At 34.9% G+C, this 20,275-nt stretch overlaps 1 protein-coding gene across 1 annotated transcript in view; it reads right to left on the reverse strand.

Annotated features, from left to right (window-relative positions):
* LOC146594795 (uncharacterized) overlaps nt 1-20,275 on the reverse strand; it is a 198,735-nt gene that overhangs the window by 100,992 nt on the left and 77,468 nt on the right. Inside the window, 1 exon segment of the mRNA XM_085306972.1 lies at nt 3,507-3,533. Within this exon segment, the coding sequence (XP_085163098.1) occupies nt 3,507-3,533 (27 nt within the window).

The raw sequence follows: 20,275 nt of genomic DNA on the forward strand, positions 1-20,275 counted from the left end.
GCAATTTCATGTAGTTTAAATTCACACCTGAAACATTTAAGAAACAATGGAATGGTTTGGCTTTGTTGTTTTTATCACAATAGTTGGTCCAAGACACTAACATGGAAAATGTTTCTGTATATCTAACAATTAAACAAACAAAACAATAACAGGTGCACAATAACAAGACCTTAGTAATAATTCTAAGAATATGATGTTATTTAGATTTCTCCTGACATGAAGAGTAAYGATAGATTCTTCCTTCTTCCTATAAAATTCTTTTTTAACCTCAGGTCTATATTTCAGTGTTTGGCTGCTGGAAAATAGYTCATGGAAGAGCTCTTCATTATTTTTTTTTTCCAGGGCACTTCATTCTTGTTAACAAGTAGGTTCCAGGTACTTAGAATTGACTCATCCTACTTCTAGAGGGAATTTGTAGTACTTTTCTCAAATAGTATTCCTTCAGTTATTAGACATCCACAGAGCTTYTGTACAGCACCTCCTCCTTAGCTACTTACTGTTCCCTACCTATTTACATAATCTCTTCCTCTCTTCTTATGAAAATCATCTTTTTCATTTTCTCCTTTTTATCATTATGTCTTCCATTTATGGCTAGGACCAGTCATCTGACTATCCTACTAAATGGAGCTATTGGAGAGAGTCCAGCGCAGGGCTACAAAGATGATYRGAGGGCTGGAGCACCTGCCCTRTGAGGAACGGCTGCGAGAGCTGGGCCTCTTCAGCCTGGGGRAGAGAAGMCTGAGGGGGGATYTKATCAAYGTGTACAAGTACCTGAAGGGAGGGTGTCAAGGGGACGGGGACAAACTCTTTTCAGTKGTSCCATGTGACAGGACAAGAGGCAAWGGGCAGAAAYTGAAGCACAGGAAGTTCCGCCTGACCGTGAGGGGGAATTTCTTCCCTGTGAGAGTGACGGAGCACTGGCACAGGTTGCCCAGAGAGGTTGTGGAGTCTCCTTCTCTGGAGATCTTCAAGGCCCGCGTGGGTGCAACCCTGTCTAACATGCTGTAGGTGACTCTGCTGAGCAGGGAGGTTGGGCTAAGTGATCTCCAGAGGTCCCTTCCAACCTTACTGAGTCTGTAATTCTATGATTCTAAATGTTACTCCTCCACATGAGTTGAAGAGAATGTGGTCTTACAGCCCACCAGTGAGACAGTCTTCTGACTTTACTGAATACACAACTCCAGAAGTCCCACACTGAGATRACAAACACTAGTGCATGTATGTCTACAACTACAGATAAACATCTAGTAAAGTGGTCAATAGAATTGCACCAGGAAAATAACTGTCTTTGGAACATCTAATTAGTAGCATTAAAATAGTAAAAAAATGGGATTTTAAAATATTATTGCATCTTTTCTGCCCATCTGTAAAGTAAGCTGGTTTAGTAACTGATATATGTGAATCCTCTCAAGGAAGTTATACTAGTCAGACACCATAAATCTCCTTTATGCTGTATTTTCTTACATTGTAATTTTTTTTCCACTAAGAATTTCTCACACCCTTTCAAAATACATTTTTAAACCAGGGACCTTTCTCTTTATCATTAGCTTTCATTTTAGAATGAGTTGCAATTTGGAAGTTGAACAATCTGAGCTTATATTTTTCAACTTACGTATTTCTTTAGCTTTCTTYTCTTAACAAAGAGACTATTTGTTTCACATTTCTGATGTATTCACACATGAGCTAGTCAGATATAGTCTCTCTCCACAATTAACTTTTAGAAACTTTCAAATGTGAGCAAAGACACCAGTGGCTTAGGTATCACTGAAGTTTTATGAAGATTCTGACAATAACATCTAAGTTGATGATACCAGTTACTGTTYATTATTTGTACTAGAGATAGCATTTGTACATCAATCTATTTCTCATRTTTCATTTATTTTTAAGATTCTTGCTACATGTGTTACGACAACTTCTGAGAAATTCTGGTGAGCTACTAGTGAAATATTGTCCTAAGATTCTGTGATGATAACAAATAGAGAAGAGGTGGCAACTCTTTTTTCACACTTGGGACGACTGGGTTGCTTGTACCTATATCCTCAGCAAAGTTTCCCACTTCCTTAAAAAATTACACTTTCCTTGTCAAACTAGTCAGAGGGATTTCATGCAAGCATGAGATCATTATTTCAGTATCTCCCATCCTGCAAAGGATCTTTTTACCGCCTACATTTGGGCATCCAATCTATAAATTATTTAGACAAAAGCACTCCATKGCTTACTTTGCAATACATAATTCTCTATGTCTTGTTAAAGCATAAAAACAGGGCGAAAAAAAAGYATCTGGTTCAACAAATCTAGTCACCTGACACAAAAAGTTCTCTCCTATACATCCCATTCATAAATATATCAAGCTTCATACAAATACTAGTTATTCCTGTTATTCCTATAGCTAGTAATTCCTGTAGCTAGTAATTCCTGAACTGGAGTTCCAGAAATGAACACCTAATAATCAAAAATCCAGTAATTCCCATCTTAAATTTATTCAAAAATAAAAACCCACATCATTTAAATTTTAAAATTCTACTTTTATTACTAAGTTTACAAGGCTAACAGGTTATGTGAGCACATACTATACATTTAYGGCCATATCTAACAATTCAATAAAATTAAAAGGGAATAAGGCTGTAAATGAAAATGTTATAAATGGATGTCTTCTAAGTGATATATGTGATAGAAGTGATTAGCATTAACTGATCTTCCTGAAGAATGTACAAGTATAATTCATTATAATGGCCTAGAAGTGCAATTAGTGAACTATAGTGTAAATGACACTGCTGTTCATAGACCTACCCATAAGAGTAATTATATTTTGAAAATTACTTMGTGAAAATTTGATTGAATGGGTCCTGTGTGCATAGATAATTGAGATAAAAATATGTAAACAAATTCCCATTAATAAGTTTTATGGCAAATTTATACATTTACATATTTAGCTAGTCTGGAAATGTATAGAGGGAATAATAATTTTCTGGTGTTTCATTTTTAAGACACATTTAAATGAAAAATTATTTTACACCTTCAAAACAAAACTATTTGATTATTCTTACATTGCATAGTAAGATTTGCCAATCACTTTTTCCTATTACTTAAAAAATAATGAGATTCAGAAAGAAAACTTCCACTATCCTCAATCCTTTAACTTCAAGTAGCTTCCAGATCAGTGTGGCACATGCTAGGTTAGAAAAACACCTGCCTGGTGCCAGCTGTAGGAGTCCCTGGGGCAACTCCTCTTCTAAACATGCAAAACAAAAACAKAATTGACTTTTTTTCCCCCTTTAAAAGAAATCTACAAATCCTATCCTAAGAATCATTCAYCAATTCAAGCCGGAATACAGGAACTTGAGTGATAGTAGAGAGACCCAATAGGTCTTTAGTTACCTACCCCAGCTGTATCCCCCAGAATACAGCCTTTCACTGCCTCAAAATTCAGTTCTGTGCATGCTGCTGAGGAGCTTCTAGGAGGCTGTTCTCACAGCGTACGTACCCACACTCACAGAYGTTCCTGCTATTCAGGGAGAGATGCAATTTACTCACTTTTCTCTTTTATTTTTCCACTAATTTGGGATTATTTTAATTRCTGACATTTCCTTTTAATTATATTTGACCACAGTTTATATCAACTGAAGAATTTCCAGCAAGGATAAAGAAATATTTATGTTGCTGTTCTGAACACTAGTAACTACCTGCATTCCAGAAAGAGGAATTCAAGCGGAGATGTGCTCAAAGGCCTATTAGGTTATTACATGCAATGGAGTGCCGATCACAGAAAAGAAAGCTAGACTAGAGGAGCTCGACTTATTTTATCCAGTAAGATGAGTCCTGCTCACTCTGTCTCAGAATATCAGTAGTGTAAATCCCAGGAAGGCAAAGAAACTATTTGACCTAATGGACAGAAATACAAGAGACCATGTGCGTATAACTGACTATGAAGACATTTACACTGGGAAATATAAGTAAGTTTTTAATGATAAGAGTAAGCTGTTGAATGACAGGAGTAAGGTGCTGAAATATCAGTGGTAAATGACATACACATTTTTTAAAAAGGAGGTTTTTCTGACRTGCTTACACAGTGTGGCTGATGGCAGGGGAGTAGACTTGATGACACAGGAAATTTACTCTAGCCTGGTACCTGATAAAAAAAAAAATCATAGAGCTGTTCTAGGCTCTCATCAGGAATAAGCAATTATGTATTCATTGTACTGTATCATACAAATTATATAATTTATTATAAATAAACATCAGACTTSTGAAGAAGCATTCACTGAAATTCCATAGTAACTGTATCACCCAACTGAGTGATCTGAAAACAAGATCAAAAGAAATCCATGATGTGTTGAAGAGAGGGATTTCTGCTAACAAGAACTTTATTAGATACCCCACATTATTCATAATTAAATTATCTATGTTTAAATAAATGGACTTATCTTAAAACAATAATTAAAAGWAATACTTCCCACATACTTTCTGATAATCCTAGTTGTACCTAATCTTTTTTAATTATACAAGATATTACTGGTATGATAGTAATGTAAATTATCTAATATATTTTTAAAAATACTAAGTTTTCACACGATTTCATTTTGTACAGATGTTCTTCTAAGAACTTAGTGAAAATACTGTATTGGACTAATTCAGGTTCATGAGCAAATGMTAATTTCATGCTCCTTTTTTTTTCAGAAGCATTTATTCAATGCTAGGGATTTTTGCTTAAAGAGTACGTTTTTTCTGAAGATCTTAGCAAATTAGTAAATACAGATTGCAAATATTTGGATATTGTAAGAATAAAGGGTGAGTTTCCTTTGTAAACAGAGTAAGTACTGCATAGTGCACTTTTTTCTGTAAGAAAAATTTATCTAATTATTTGAAATGTTGTGTTTTCAGCTAAGAAACAAGGAAACAAGGGCTCCCAGGCATCATTTAACATGTATGTTTTTAAGGGTTAATTCCAAGAACAAATTTGGCATGGGGAAAGATACGTGCCTGATCAAGACAAAGGTTAATGCTGGGTAGTAGCRGCAAAATTCTTCGGTTTTAGCCCCTTAAAAGTCCCGGTGCAAATTGTTTCTGTGAATCTAAAACCTTCATCAATCAGACGCAAATTGCAGCATGCATGACTGGCTGCATTTTCCATTCTAGAGTTCCCTACAGAGAACAAGAGAGCCAGCTACTACAGAGTCTCAGCTAAACTGCAGGTCTCTCTTTTGCTCTCTTGAGAATACAAACCAACACATCGCGAGGGACTGCGGCCCCTTGAAACTCGAAACTCGGCAGATCGTACAAAATCAGAGACAGTGAGCTGAGTCAGCATCTTCTAGATCAACAAAATAAAGGGGACCAGGAAGATGCAAGCAAATATTGATACAGGAAACGACACGAAAAGCTCACTTAATACCCTGCGGTATTAAGCGGCCTTTGCAATCACATGTCTAATGAATAGCAGATTCAGAGGAATCTAACCCAAGAGGCTGGATAGTCACAGAARGATAAACTATAAAGAATACGGGCACAAGATTTATTCCCACCATTAACATGGATGTGGCTGTCAGAGACTTCCATAAACAACAAAGGGGCTAAAAACAAACTTTAAACAACACATTAAATTATTAAAATAGAGCTGCTGAATGACTTAACAGTAGATAYCTGAGCTACCACGCGGAGGAACACTACCACTAATTGAATTTCAGCCACAGAGAGGAAAGCTGAAATTCTTGCTGTTCTTGTGATCTTTGCTCACCTAATTATGGGCAGAGATAATGTATGAACAGAGCCTCTGATCTGTAAAAGGAAACCACAAATGTCAGCCTTTGTGAGGTAAAACCAGAATACGACGAGAATATGTGAGAAAAGGTGCAGCTTAATGTAGCATTTCTAAAACTTCCTAAAAAATCCTGACCTCCTTTTGCCTCACCAGTCATCATGAAACTTTCTGAGTCAGCACTAGCTCAATTTCTGCAGAGCAAAGGCTGCAAGTGACTATTTGCAGTATTTACACTAACTGACTCATCACAACAGACCACCAGCAACAGAGCTGCTGATTAATTATAGGTAGTTAGTTATTGAATAGTAGGTGTAAATAGTCGGATCTTGCAATTTTCCCACCAGTTATCACTTCTCACTCCGAGTATGAATGTTTCTGTGATCCATTTAGAAATTGTCACCAGCAATTGGTTTAATAGGTATAGAAGCAGACTGGCCAAATTTACTGATCTCACTTGCAAGTCATTCGACCTTTCCACTTCTTTATTTTTTCTCCATCATTTGTTGATCTTGCTTATTTTTTTATATAGTAAGCTTTCACAGAAATTAATTGTCTCTTATATATGTTCCTTCACAATAATATTTCATAGAAACTTAGTTTTGTTTGTTTGATATAAGCAAAACAAAAGTTGTTTTTACAAAGATGGCCTTTTATATTAGGAAAGAATATTGTTTGTTTATTTCCTTGCCTTTTCTCTTCTAAAGTGTACTCCTTCCTATCATTTAGCTTACTGAAACATAAAATTACCACCGGGAACTGCAATTTCAGTTGTTAGGGTCTTTAGAYCAAAAGGTCTGGCGTGAAGTCCTGAGCTTAAGACTTATGTTGAGCCACTAAGAAATATAAACTGTAGAAAATGAAGATACATTTTAAATTCTTTGAGTAAGAAAGTAGGCACTGAAAATTTTCATTTTCAAAATTAAGTCTGAATAGTGTGGACCTTTATCTTTGACAGCTGTCTAGGAGCTGTGTGCTATTGACTGGKTACTGAAGCCCAGTTTTCAGCGGGTCAACATCTAGATTACCAAACTTCCATCCTAACTGATCCCACTGTTGGGAGGACTCTGCAGGATGTCCATCACCTGAAAAGGAAGAATATGTAAGAGACATTTGCAATGAGCAGTTGAACAGCTTTAACTGTTGCTTTTGGTAGAGCTCCTTTTCTAGGGAAATCTTGGATCTTTCATCTACTGAATCCAGAGCACTGGTTATATTCCAGATTTCCCCGAAGAAAAATCCTGCCTTATTTCTTGTGTAAAATCTTTGCCGTTTCCACCTGTTTCTGTTTTTTGGTTTGGTTTGGTTTGGTTTGGTTTTTTTGACTCAAAGAAATAATTGCTTCCTAAGTTTGTGGGTTTTCCCTTCATTTTAGGTGACAAATATTGGGAAAACTAGTCTTTTCAGGATTCAAGTAGGCTAGCATATTTCATTTATAGATTCCTAAAAGCTTTTCTTTAAATAAGGAATAACTTGTAGGACTCCATATTTCACATTCATTTTGTGCACCTCTGGGAGTTTTACTTCCCTATTTTTTCACATTTGTTTATAAAACTTGCTTAAGTTATGAACCTGTGATTCCATGGAAGAAAAAAGGGAAGAAGCTTAGTGTTATTTTAGTGGTTCCTACCAAATCTATGTTTTAAATAAGTTGATGTTTTCAAGGAACAATTTTCAAAAAATTAAAACATTTTTTATCAGAATCAATGTATTTAAATGACAGAATGTGACCTTGTGAAGCATCTACTAATTCAAATCGCTTTGTTCTAAATCCTAATACTTAAAGTCTTATGTGAAGGCTTTAAAATACATCTTTCCTGCAGAATAAAAAAAAATGGCTTTTAATTCAGATCAAAATCATCAGACTTCTAGAAAGGATCTTACCACTTGAAAAAGAATGACAAGTTTAAGTTTGGTAATTTTACCTATATATCATATCACTGCTCTCTTTTTCGACTGACATTCTAAAGGCTCAGTTCTGCCAGGGACTCTGAAAAAGCACTATTAATCTGTCTCCTCTTGCTTAGCTACCCAGAGCAAAGTATTTTCTTGCTCTCCTCCAAAATCCAGCCAAAGAGTCACTGCAAGCTGTCTGCTGTCCAAGATATCCCTCTTCAGCCTTTGCATTCTTTCAGGTGTCGCTCTGGACCCATGCCACCTCTTGGGTAGTAACAAGAGCAGCAGCTGACGAGGCTCAAGCATATATGCCCCGCTTGTTGTCCTTAGTTAGCTCTACAACCACTTACCTCTGATTTTCCAGGCTGAAAAAAATAAAATCCAAAYAAAAGTGGATTTCCACTGGTACTTGGATAAATTACCTTTAAAATATAACTATAATATAATTACACATTTCCAAAGAAATTAAGTGTTTATATTGTCCTCATCAGGTGTAGTACATCCTGTGATGTCAGGACACTTTTTTTTATAAAGACTMTTCATAATCTCTTCAATGATGTTCCAAAAAAGGCCACCCAAGACAATCAAATTTTTCTTTTTATCASTTTTTCTAAAGTATCCTCACCAAAGATGACTATATTTTACAATACAAAGATTCATCCAGAGCACATTACAACAGTTTATTTAATTGAGAAAATAACTGTTGTTCAGCTTTCCAGTAATTTAGGACAAGGGCAAGCGTGGAGTCCTGCAGCTAGGGAAAAATAACCCTAGGCATCTGTACAGGCTGGGGGCTGACCTGCTGGAGAGCAGYTCTGCAGAGAAGGACCTGGGAGTGCTGGTGGATGACAAGTTGACCAYGAACCAGCAATGTGCCCTTGTGGCCAGGAAGGCCAATGGTCTCCTGGGGTGCGTTAGAAAGTGTTGCCAGCAGGTGGAGGGAGGTGATCCTGCCCCTCTACTCAGCCCTGCTGAGGCCTCATCTCGAGTCCTGTGTCCAGTTCTGGGCTCCCCAGRACAAGAGAGACACGGGGCTACTGGAGAGAGGCCAGCACAGGGCTACAAAGATGATCAGAGGGTTGGAGCATCTGCCCTGTGAGGAACGGCTGCGAGAGCTGGGCCTCTTCAGCCTGGGGAAGAGAAGACTGAGGGGGGATCTKATCAACGTGTACAAGTACCTGAAGGGAGGGTGTCAAGGGGACGGGGACAAACTCTTTTCAGTKGTSCCRTGTGACAGGACAAGAGGCAATGGGCAGAAATTGAAGCACAGGAAGTTCYGCCTGASCGTGAGGGGGAATTTCTTCCCTGTGAGAGTGACGGAGCACTGGCACAGGTTGCCCAGAGAGGTTGTGGAGTCTCCTTCTCTGGAGAACTTCAAGGCCCGCCTGGATGCAACCCTGTCTAACATGTTCTAGGTGACCCTGCTTGATCAGGGAGGTTGGACTAGATGATCTCCAGAGGTCCCTTCCAACATTACCAATTCTATGATTCTATGAACTTTGGTTTGGGCTTTTTTTTTCTCTGATACACTTTTTGACATATCTCATTAGACTCATTTTCAATTTTGTGATGATCACATTGAAATTGCTCTTTGATATTTTGTGTCACAAACATTTTCAAAAAAAGACCTATTACTCTGTACTTTCAACACAAACTTTTTAGGGACTCTTTTGTCTATCTCACTATGCTTTCAAAACTGAACAAAACACAGGAGGTATTTATTTAAACATTTTCCTTTAACATTTTAGACTGGCAGATATTGTCTTTATTTGTCTCAATATCAGGAAAGCTGTTATTTGCATCCTCATTTACCTTATGAATTTGGCTTCATGTTTAAGTAGAAGGGAAAGGGGGATGCTCCCGTATTTTGTATGTACACTTGAAYGTACAGTTTAAGAATGGAAAGCACAAAATTCATCTTGGCAAAAATCTAAAAGAAATCTGTGCAATCTTTGAACACTTCTTTAAGGTTTAAATGGTGTCGGTTGTTTCTTCTGAGGTTAGGAAATAAACATTCTCCAAGTCRTTTAGTTGTTGTATATGCACCATGCTGATCTTGGCCAAGAAAGTCTTTGCATCAGAATTACTCTTGAGGGAATATTGCTAATCTATTAGAACACTGCTTTCCACGGGCAGTAAAAGTTTTTGGGGGTTTATTTTTTAATAGATTTGAAAATAGTTGGAAAATGACTATTGCAAAGGTCAATAAAATATGTAAGGAACAGCATGGGAMAATGCTCTTAAAAATGATCTTTAGCACACTGCTGAATCATTGTGGAGGGCCCTACGTACTTCCCCCCACCCCTCACCCCTGAATGTAGTGTACTTCCCCAGAAAACTAGGGGGAACCCAAAAATCAAGGCACAGAACTGCGTCAACACCTCTGATTTTAGAACCGTAATTTCTATACYTGCAGATTTCACTCAAAAAAAGTTGCAACTAGTAACCTGCCAGAAGTTATCCAAACTCCAGAATTTTTATCAACAGTTAGAGGAAACTGATTACTTCTAAATAGTTCATTATTTACTATTGCTATTATTTACATTATTTTTTATGATGTTCAAACATTTCAGGAAACGATTTCTTTGCCAGTTTTTGATAAAGTGGCCMACTACATGACATGGCTTCATACAGATAATTTCTGAATGGATTTGAATAAAATCCCCTCACGCCACACAAAATCTACTAAATTGTATGAGAAGTCAGCCACCAGGTTTGCCTTACAATGCATACAATCTAACCATGCTCCCCTAACGGGGGAGAAAGGTTCAGAATAGTGTTCAGAACGCCTCCTATACTAAAGATCAGATATAAGAACCACAAAAATAAACTGAATAAAAATGAAAGAACACAGTTTTGCATGCAAATATCTAATTAATTCAACTGTTATTTTTTCATTAAGAAAAAATATTGTTAAAATTATGTTCATTGACATTGAAAAACATTATAAGCAATCACAGGTTCATTCATAACTGTGAGACTTAGGACATGAATAAACTTTTGTGCACAGTTATCACAAACTACCAAAAGTTGTCACAAGAACACACTTTCCACTTTCATCTGCTCCACCTCTGCCATGAGAGAAGCATCACTCATAAAGCAAGTCTACATAGGTTGGTGAGTATAGGCTTGAACTGACTTAACCGAGCATTGCCCAGGAAGTTGGATCTAAGCCAGCTCTGGTCTAGAAGCAATCTAATCACGTTCATACAGTGTTGCATGCAGCCTTTTAAGCCCTGCCTCTCAATGTGGATGTTCCCCATGATGTTCACTAGAGGCTTTGCTACTGTTATTTATTTTATTTGGAAGGCACTCAGATGCTATGGTGATGAGCAGCAGAGCAAAATCCTTTGAGAGAGAGAGATGAGAATGAGAATAAAGACATTTTTATTATGTTGTTCTTAGTTTGAAATTCAAAATCCTGAAATTCTCTGAACAATGGATTTAAACTACAGTCAGTAATTCAAGAGGAACAGATTCCTCACATTAGCCTCTTGGTGTGTGGTGCCAAAAGGTCAGAAACATTGAATATGATTTAAAAGTGTAAGYTGAGATTCTATACAGAAACCACACATTCTGAAGTGGTGAGAGAAATGACCACAAGCCCTTTTAACACTAGTTTCTGTCGCAAAGTAAAATCTTTTCTAACACCAAATCTCCTGATTATATTTTGCTATTCCACTAGGTAAAAATGTAGGAGAGGAAACAGTATCCTACTACAGTACGAATATTCTCTAGTCTGCACTCCAGGGATCTTTATATATTCTGCTTCGGAAACCTGATTTTGTTTCTTAATTTTGTGAGATTGTAAATCTGAAAAATAAATCATATTATTACTTATTTAATTGCAATAAATAATTTCTTAATCCATTTCTTTCACACACACACACACACACACACACACACATATAAAGAATAGACATATACTACACATTTACACTGTTTCAGTTTCATGTCCATAACATGGAGTACATATATAAAATTGCCACAAATAAAATGAGAGTCACAGTTTACTCTTTCCATCTGATAATGAAAAAGTTTTAAGCCTTTTTATCAAGTGATAAGGTATAACACAAATTTCATAATTTATGGTTCACAGGATGCCACGATTAATATTATATAGAAATTTAATCAGTCTTGCAGAGCTTGCAGACATATCACAGTAGGAGGTTCTTTTGACATTTCATGGAGAACTAAGCAAGATGAGGTACAATATGTGTGCATATTTCAGAATGTTATGTATTTTCTTAAGCTTTTATCCTTTTAGGAGTTATCATCTCAAAGGAAATCATTCCTTTAGAAAGTTCTAAATACGTGAAAGATTGAACCTCCAAAGCCAAACAGAGCTAGAARTACCTATAGAGATAGCCCAAATTTTTCCTGATATGGACTTCACGATACTGACAGAAATCTTTCATACTTTTTATATACCTCTTAAAATCTGTCAGCACTTGGTTGCAGTCACATAATCAGGCTACAAGCTGGATATTATACAGAGCTATGACTGGGAACATTTTGCCACAAAACCTACCAAGGATGTAGGAAGAGAAAGTCAGTTCAAAATCATGATCTCTTACCTGTGCACAGCTATTCTGATTTTAAATTCCCAGCAACTAAAAACTGAGCCTGAAGGGGAGAATATAAAACTGTTCTTTCCAAGTTACATTTTATTATTCTTATTTTCAATATGTTGTTTTATGTAATGAACAGAAAGGCAAGTGCCATAATATCACTTGGTCCAGTAGTAGTCCATCATTCTTAACTGAAATAAGTTTGTCTTTAGAAACAATTTTATGTCAGAATGCTATAATTACGTTCATCATGACTCAATAAACCTACTTATATGCTGTTATGATATCAGTGCAAACTGAATGTCTGAATCCTCATATATTTTATCACAAACCAGCGATTATTGCCATTATCCCACACATTCTCATTAGGAATGTAAGTAACTACCTAAACCTTTTGACAATGTTATCTGATACATTATTAAATGTTTTGGTTTTATTATCGAATTAATAACTTTGCTGTTTTACCCTTTCTCTAGCTTTTTTCTCACATCCCAAGTTGTGATTTAAATATACAAAGTATGGAACTCATTTTTTTGGTGGAATCAAATTCCATCTTCAGAGAGCTTCTTTAGAAAACATCTTAAAGATAAATATAAAATACTGGAAATAGGTTAAATATATACATACATATACATACATATATATATATATACACACATATATATGGCCAGATAACCTACAATCAGCTTAACATGATGTTGGTCTATATTATTAGGTGGCAATTCTTCCCGAGGTTATCTAGCAGGAACAGGAATCACAGTTATAAACGACTTTGAGTGGAACTGGATRTTTCCATATTTTTCAGATGTCTTTTTCCATTAAAAACAAGCAGTATTTGTTTGTATGTTTGTTTGCTTTATTTCAAGTGAAACCATATTGTCTTAAATTATATGCAGAAAAAGTATCAGCTTAGTAGAAAGGCCAAATGTGGTCAAAGAAGAGGAAAGATGAAAGCTTACCATTGACAGATGGCTGGCTGGAGTGTTTGTCTTCTCTATCTGCTCTGTTCCCAAGGTGGGAAGGACAGTGATGCTCATGAAGAAGCTGGAGAACCCTCATAATTTAAAGCCTTGGATATTAAGACAAAACTAGCACTTTTTTTTTTTTTTTTTTTTTTTTTGTAAATAATAAATTTTTTTTTTTTTTTTTTTTTATTTTTTTTTTTTTTTTTTTTTTTTTTTTTTTTTTTTTTTTTTTTTATTTTTTTTTTTTTTTTTTTTTTTTTTTTTTTGTAAATAATAATAGTTTAGACTACTTTATAAGCCACTTTTCCATGTCTTGAGAAGAGGTGGAATAAAGAAAGACAAAATGGGCAGGTGGGAGCAAGAGTTTAAAAGAATCATCCCAAGGTGAATGTCCACCTCTGTGAAGTAACTGCTGAGATAATAAACGGGTAGCATGGTAGCATATGTGACTTGCTTATTCTACAATCTATAACCTCCTGATCACTCAAGATTACTGTACAAAACCAAAAACAGTTATTCATGATAAAAATTCTGGGTTACGTAACAAAGAAGAAAGAGAGAGACTTTGAGATTTCAGAAGAAGGRGTATTAATATTTCCTTATACTCATGGGCTAGATGACTTTTTCACTTTATATCCTGCCAAATACTGTAAGCTTATTTAAGATAATCRAGAAAATACCATTCCAGAAGAAATCCACAACATGACCACTAATTTATTTTTTTTTCATTTTTTGCTTTATTTCAGTCTAAATCAAAATTATGAGAGCAAACTATTTAAGTGAAAAGAATAAAAATCAGTAATCATTTTAGGAATCTAAGAAAAAGAAAGGGTAATTTTTTTCAAGCTAACTGGTGTCATGGTTAGATATAAACTCATTTCAAAAGATCTCTGTGGTTTATAAAAGTCTACCTATGACTTCCATAAACAACTTTTTTTTCCTTTTTTTTTTTCTTTTTTTTTACCATTGTTATATCTGGGAAGCTGCAATTTGGGTTTATATGTTAGTATTCGTCAGCAAAGCACAAAACTGTATCTGGAGAAATAGAGCATGAAATCACTTTCTCACCCTGCTTCTGTACATCATACCTAACAAAACTGAAACTTAAAAAAAAAATCCACACCACTACTAAAGTGGTGTAAAAATAAATTGTCAGATTATTTTCTCAACTCAAAATCAAATCTAGAAGTAAATACACTTCTCTTGGCATCTGCAAATCTTAACAGTTGGTTGCATTTGCTGCATTACCTTTACCTTTCATTTTCCATGTTTAAAAACATACCCCCCAAAAATCCTAAAAATTAGAACTACTATGAATGTTTAAATGTTAAAGAGTTATAGTAACTTAGTAATGAATAGATGTATTTTTCCAATGTCTTAGGATGCACAGACAAATGAGAACCACTATTAGTGAGAWCCACTGTCAAACATTAAAGACTTAAGCGACTAAAAATATTATCTGTATTCTAAGAGAAGAAGACTAGGCAAAACATAGTCCTAGAAAGCTCATCAGGAATTGCAAGGTTCATGTGACCTTTATTGTGGCTTCCAGAATGAAAATATAGTACTATTCCTCTATCTGCAACTTTATCATCAGCAGAGCTTCTTCGAACAGGACACCTTTCACTCCTTTTAGAATCCAGCTTGCAATAAAGCATAGCATGAGTGAATAGATGATGAAAATGTACTGTATAGAATGCAGAATAGTTTTATTTATGAAAAGAGTTTATTCATAAAACTTTTGCTTTAAGGTACCAATGTACCTTTCACTTGAGGTAAAACAAATGTACTAATGTACTTTAAAGTAAATACTGGCAGGTTTGTTTATGTATTTATTTAGCAGTTCCGTATCTATAATTACAGGACATCAAATAAAATATACAATAAAACAGAGGAAAAACTAAAAGCAGTGTTTTGAGCTAAAGTTTACCTTAAGAAACGCAAAGATTATYTGAGGCTTTTGTTTGCTGTTCCCCATAACACTGACACTATGCTGACTACCTGGAGTAAAAATCTCCATTTTTATTTCAGTCTAAACCTAGGTCTTATCTTTCTCGYCCCAATTCTCATTTCTGTTTGTCTCATCTTTACATGGAAATACATGTAAAAGGACATTCCTAAGCAATCTTCCTTTTTTTCAGGCTAGAAACTTATCTTCAGTCTTTAGAGGATACGAGACTGTCACCTCACAGGCATCCCTGATATTGGTCTGCAATTAGAAGTGACAGGTACCTGAGAAGGGTGAATGGGAGCTACTGTCATAGCTGATATGGCAAGGTGTAGGCATACCAGGGGAAGTCCCATCACAGCTTCCTCCCCTCTATAAACATCATAACTTATGGAAAAATCACAATTCAATCCTGTCTTGCTTCTGCTTCTTATTCAGGGCTTCAGATGAGTTCCACGATATTTTGTGAGGAAAATAGCAATAACAAAACCTTAACCAGCAAAAACACTCCAAGAAATCTAGTGTGCTTAAAGGAGATCTAAACTTTATGTAGTATAGAAGCTGCTTAAAGCTTTCCCCTGTTCTACATACTTTTTCATTCAAAGAAAAGGAAAGGTCCCAAACTGAGGCTTCTATCATCCTATTAGAAACCAGCACAACTGAAAGTACAAGTTTAAATTATTAGGTATGTGATGAAAAACAAGTAAAGTTTCTTTATTTGTAGCTGCTTATTCCGGCCTTCTTTAGCTGGCACATTTGATTAAAAGAATGATTTATCAGTCAAATGACAGCTCTGTTCTTTGCTGCTTTATGTTCAAGCTTCCTCTCTCCTGCCTTTATGCTTTAATCCTTTGCTTCTTCTCTGTTTACACCACTCTTTTTTCTTATTATTGAAAAAAATAAAAGGAAAAATTAGGTTTTAATGGCTACTCCATGTTTCCCTCAAGCTAGAGGGAAATCACTGTCAAAAAAAGGATAGAGACTAGATACTGTGGTTAGTTGACAATTCTTGTTATCTGCTCCAGAGATGGAGCCATAGCTGTGACTGCCTACTGCTTAGAAGAAGGGTATAAAACTGTGGGGCTTACTTCCCTGATGCTTTTTTATCCTTGAACAGACTGCTTTAGTCATCAGCATTCTCAGGCTAGACCCATCCTGCATATTAAACCCATGTTTAAAAAAGGAAGACTCCCTCAAAGCTGTAAACAGAGCTAAAATTTGTGTGGAGATTCAAAAGTTTGCTGCAAATCCTGAAAATAACTTGGACATTGTACATGTTAAAGGAGATTACACAGGAGGATGATAAAAGACAAAGATAAAGATAAAATGTAATAAGATCAAATTTGGACTCTTTGCACTGGATCATTAGGCACAATTAGCTGCACCACCCTTGTTACAAGGCAATAGAAGTAAGCACTACACATGTAATAAACACTGTACATCGTTGATAACCAATCTATATTCAGTTTACCACCAACTATAAATGCAAGCAATATGTTTTGTTTGAACAGGCCTGGAAAGTGTCTCCCAGGATACCTTTAGGGAATGTGTACTTTTTGAACTAATTAATCACTGGATGTCATCACAGCTCCACTCCACTGCATACGAAACAGCAGTTACTTGGCACCGTTCAAGTAAAACAGCTTAAGCGAAACATAACTCCAGTGCAAGAGAGATTAACAGGAGTTAACATTAAGTAAAAATTGACATTTTATCAGTGTATTTCAATATTATGAATGATTTTCCTTCAATATTTGCATGATTTTCATGCATATCAACTGAGAACTCTTTCTCATTCTTCTTTTTAGAAATACATTGAGTGCTCCTTTGGAGAAAATGAACTTGATAGAGCTGTATTGCAGGAATAAAGGCTGTTTAAGCTACTTGCCAATATACATCGTCCCTAAGRTTCTGGCTTTATAATGAAGAAAGGTAAAATTTTTCTTCCAAAATATGGGTCTTTGTCATATGTACAAACAGAAGTAGGACACCAAACTACAAATTTTCACTGGTAACCCTAAGGTAGAATATGAAGCAAGGTCTCCAGAGGGGAAAGGCTAATGTACTAACCTACTACACCACCAAGTCCCCTTCACTTTCCAATTATCACAAAACCTCTCCTACTGCTGTGACATTCTCTCTGCCACATAGGTCAAAAAGTGAGTTACTGTCAAAAGTGATTCATCTGTCAGCTGGCTCAGGAATGCTATTGAATAAAATGACTGGTGCTGGTTGCAATACCACAGATCTACTTTCAGGTTTTTTATATCTGAAATCATGACTTCTTTTTCATTCATACAGTATCATGTCATATCAGATTTAAAGGCATCTTGTAAGGGGAAAAACTCTCAGTGGTATCTCTTTCATAATAAAGTTCAAGTTTATAGTTATTACAAAACAAAGACTGCTCACATGGCTTTATTTCTAATATATAAAATTATGTACAGCAGGCCTGTTTTAAAATATGCATAATAAATTAAATAAATATTACAAATGTAACTTGAATATATTCTTGGGTTTTTTTTTTCTAGCATGCATTCTAACTATAAAAAAATAAGCTGCATATGAATACAGGGAAGTAACATATACTATAAATTCAAAATGCTATGATAGTTTTTTCTTCTAATTTTCCTGTAATGATCCTGCACTTTAAAAAAATTGTTACATTATCAAGTGACCCTATGCAATTCACCTGGCTAGCTTATCTGCACAAAATCCCCAACATTTACTCCCCAATAAAAATCATATTCTCAAACAGCAGATTTTCTCTAATGTTGAAAATCATTTTCCCAAATATTCTTTCAGTAATGTGTTCTTTCTCTTTCTTGAAGGATTTAATAATTTAGTGCTGCAGATTAAACAACACTCTGAGTGGCTTCAACCTATGAACCTTTTTTGCTCACTTTTTGAGGTTATTGGCTTCATTTTGCCTCAAATTGTCTCATAAGCTTACTAAAGATGCTAAATAATCATGAAGTCATAAGAGTACAAAATTAGATATTTAACAAATTAATCAGAGTCTCCATTTTATATCAACACAGTTAGCTACAGTTATTTTCATGTTTAAAGATTTTCCTTTCTCCCTTTCTTCTAAACGTCCAGACATTTTCCAGCTTTGCCTTGTTTCAAGCTCAGAAAAAAAAAAAAAAAAAAAAAAAAAAAAAAAAAAAAAAAAAAAAAAAAAAAAAAAAAAAAAAAAAGAAAGAAAAAAGAAAGAAAAAAAGAAGATACAATTTCAGTACAATTTTAGAGTATGTTAATACCCTGACTCATTCTGACTATTTTGTAGCTGAGGTCTGTAAGTCAGGACTCTCCACTAAAAATTCTGTGATTCTAACTTCAAAAAATTCCACCTAGCACTCTGCCAGGTTCATTGATCTTACTGCAGTCATATCAGTGCTGTGTCATCACTTCCCTGCCCATCCTTTGCTTGTTGATGCAGACAGAATGCATATTAAACACAACTATAAGAAAAGTGTTCACTTGCTTTTTTCCTAAATATTTGTTCAAAACCAGATACTGTAAATTTTCCAGGTATCAAACGTGCAGACCAATTTTAAGTTTTACAACTTTACCTTCAAGCTAATAACTAAGTTACTAAGAGAAAACACTTAGAAGAATGCCTATGATTTTCTACATCATTAAAAAGCATTGTATCGTATTGACACCAGATTTAGCAGAAAAATTCAAATTATAAAGTTTTAACAAATGAGACTGAGATAGAACTGTCCTTTTCCTTGTGGATCCTATCCTTCTAAAGTTGGAATTAAACAAGCAAAGCAACAAGATCATTTAATCTACACAGAGAATAAAATAAATGATGTTTATCATATACAAGATATAATTTATTAAGAGAAAGTTCTGAGTAAAGTCACAGAATTTAGTTGCCCTGGACCAAAATTATCCTTATATTGTTATAAAATAATCATTTACCTGTATTCTCTCTCTCTATATATATATATATTCTACATATACATCTATATATTCTATATATAACCTTCACCTATCTTATTAGTTTTCTATGATAGCCTCACATTATGTAATGTTGATATTTCAATCTTTAAATTACAGGATTTTTAAGGAAACTATGTATTATATATATTGTTTACATATATTGATAAAAACTTCACTGCAAACACTGATTTAGAACAGAAAGAAAAGGAGTGATTACATAGACTAAAATATCATAGCAAAGACCTCAGGTACTACTTCCTTAAAAAGAATTTAAAAATTTGCCACCTTTTGCTTTAAAATAAGCAACTCTAATGTTTTGGTCTGTGAAAAAGTATATTGTAATTAGCTAGCACTATGTARTAAAATGATTTTTTTAAAGACGTTCTAAAAGCTATCTTTTTTTTAATCAACTAAAATATGTAGATAATAGGGTGTTTTGATTGCCTATAATATTTAGTCTTCATCAGCTGCAAAAAGATCTTCTGTGATTTAAAATACCTAGAATTTCAGCTAACAACATAGAGTTTCTTTGGGAGAAGGAAAACATTTTAAAATAGCAATTACCACYATAATTGCAAATAGCTGAAAGTTTTTGAATTTTAGATGGTCTGATTCTGGGCTTGATTTGCAACATCTTTTTTGATTGCATTCCTCTGCGAATCTTCTTGTTGACATTCAGGTTTTTGTTGTGTTTCTTTTTTTTACTGTCAGCATTGCTAGAAGCTGTCATCTGAAAACTGGGGAAATAATAGCCTGATTCAAAAGAATCAGGAAGGATGAAGGTAAAGATTAAGAATCTAAGCTGTYTGTGAGGTACTCACATGGACAATACATCTTCTTTTAAAATGCCTGCAGAATAGGTTTCAGAGATTTTTCTAAGCATTTAATAATGAAGTTACAATATTTCATATGGTGTCATTTTAATTGGAATGAATTTACACTAAAAATGTTAATACTTTCCACAATAGATTCCTTCCTGCTATTGTTTATTTCATTTCTCTTCATCAGTTAAATCACAAAACCAAACAGATCACCAGCTCAGGCTTTCTCCCATCTYCTCCTAATCCAAATGAAAGGACTCCTCATAGTCCTAAAAATATGCTATATATACATATATAATTCTTCTTAGATCTGTGTTTCACAAAATCACAAAATCACAGAATGATTGAGGTTGGAAGGGACCTCT

This window comes from Rhea americana, unplaced genomic scaffold, assembly GCF_003343005.1.
Source record: "Rhea americana isolate MKP2758 unplaced genomic scaffold, rheAme1 scaffold_25, whole genome shotgun sequence".
Classification (NCBI taxonomy): Eukaryota; Metazoa; Chordata; class Aves; order Rheiformes; family Rheidae; genus Rhea; species Rhea americana.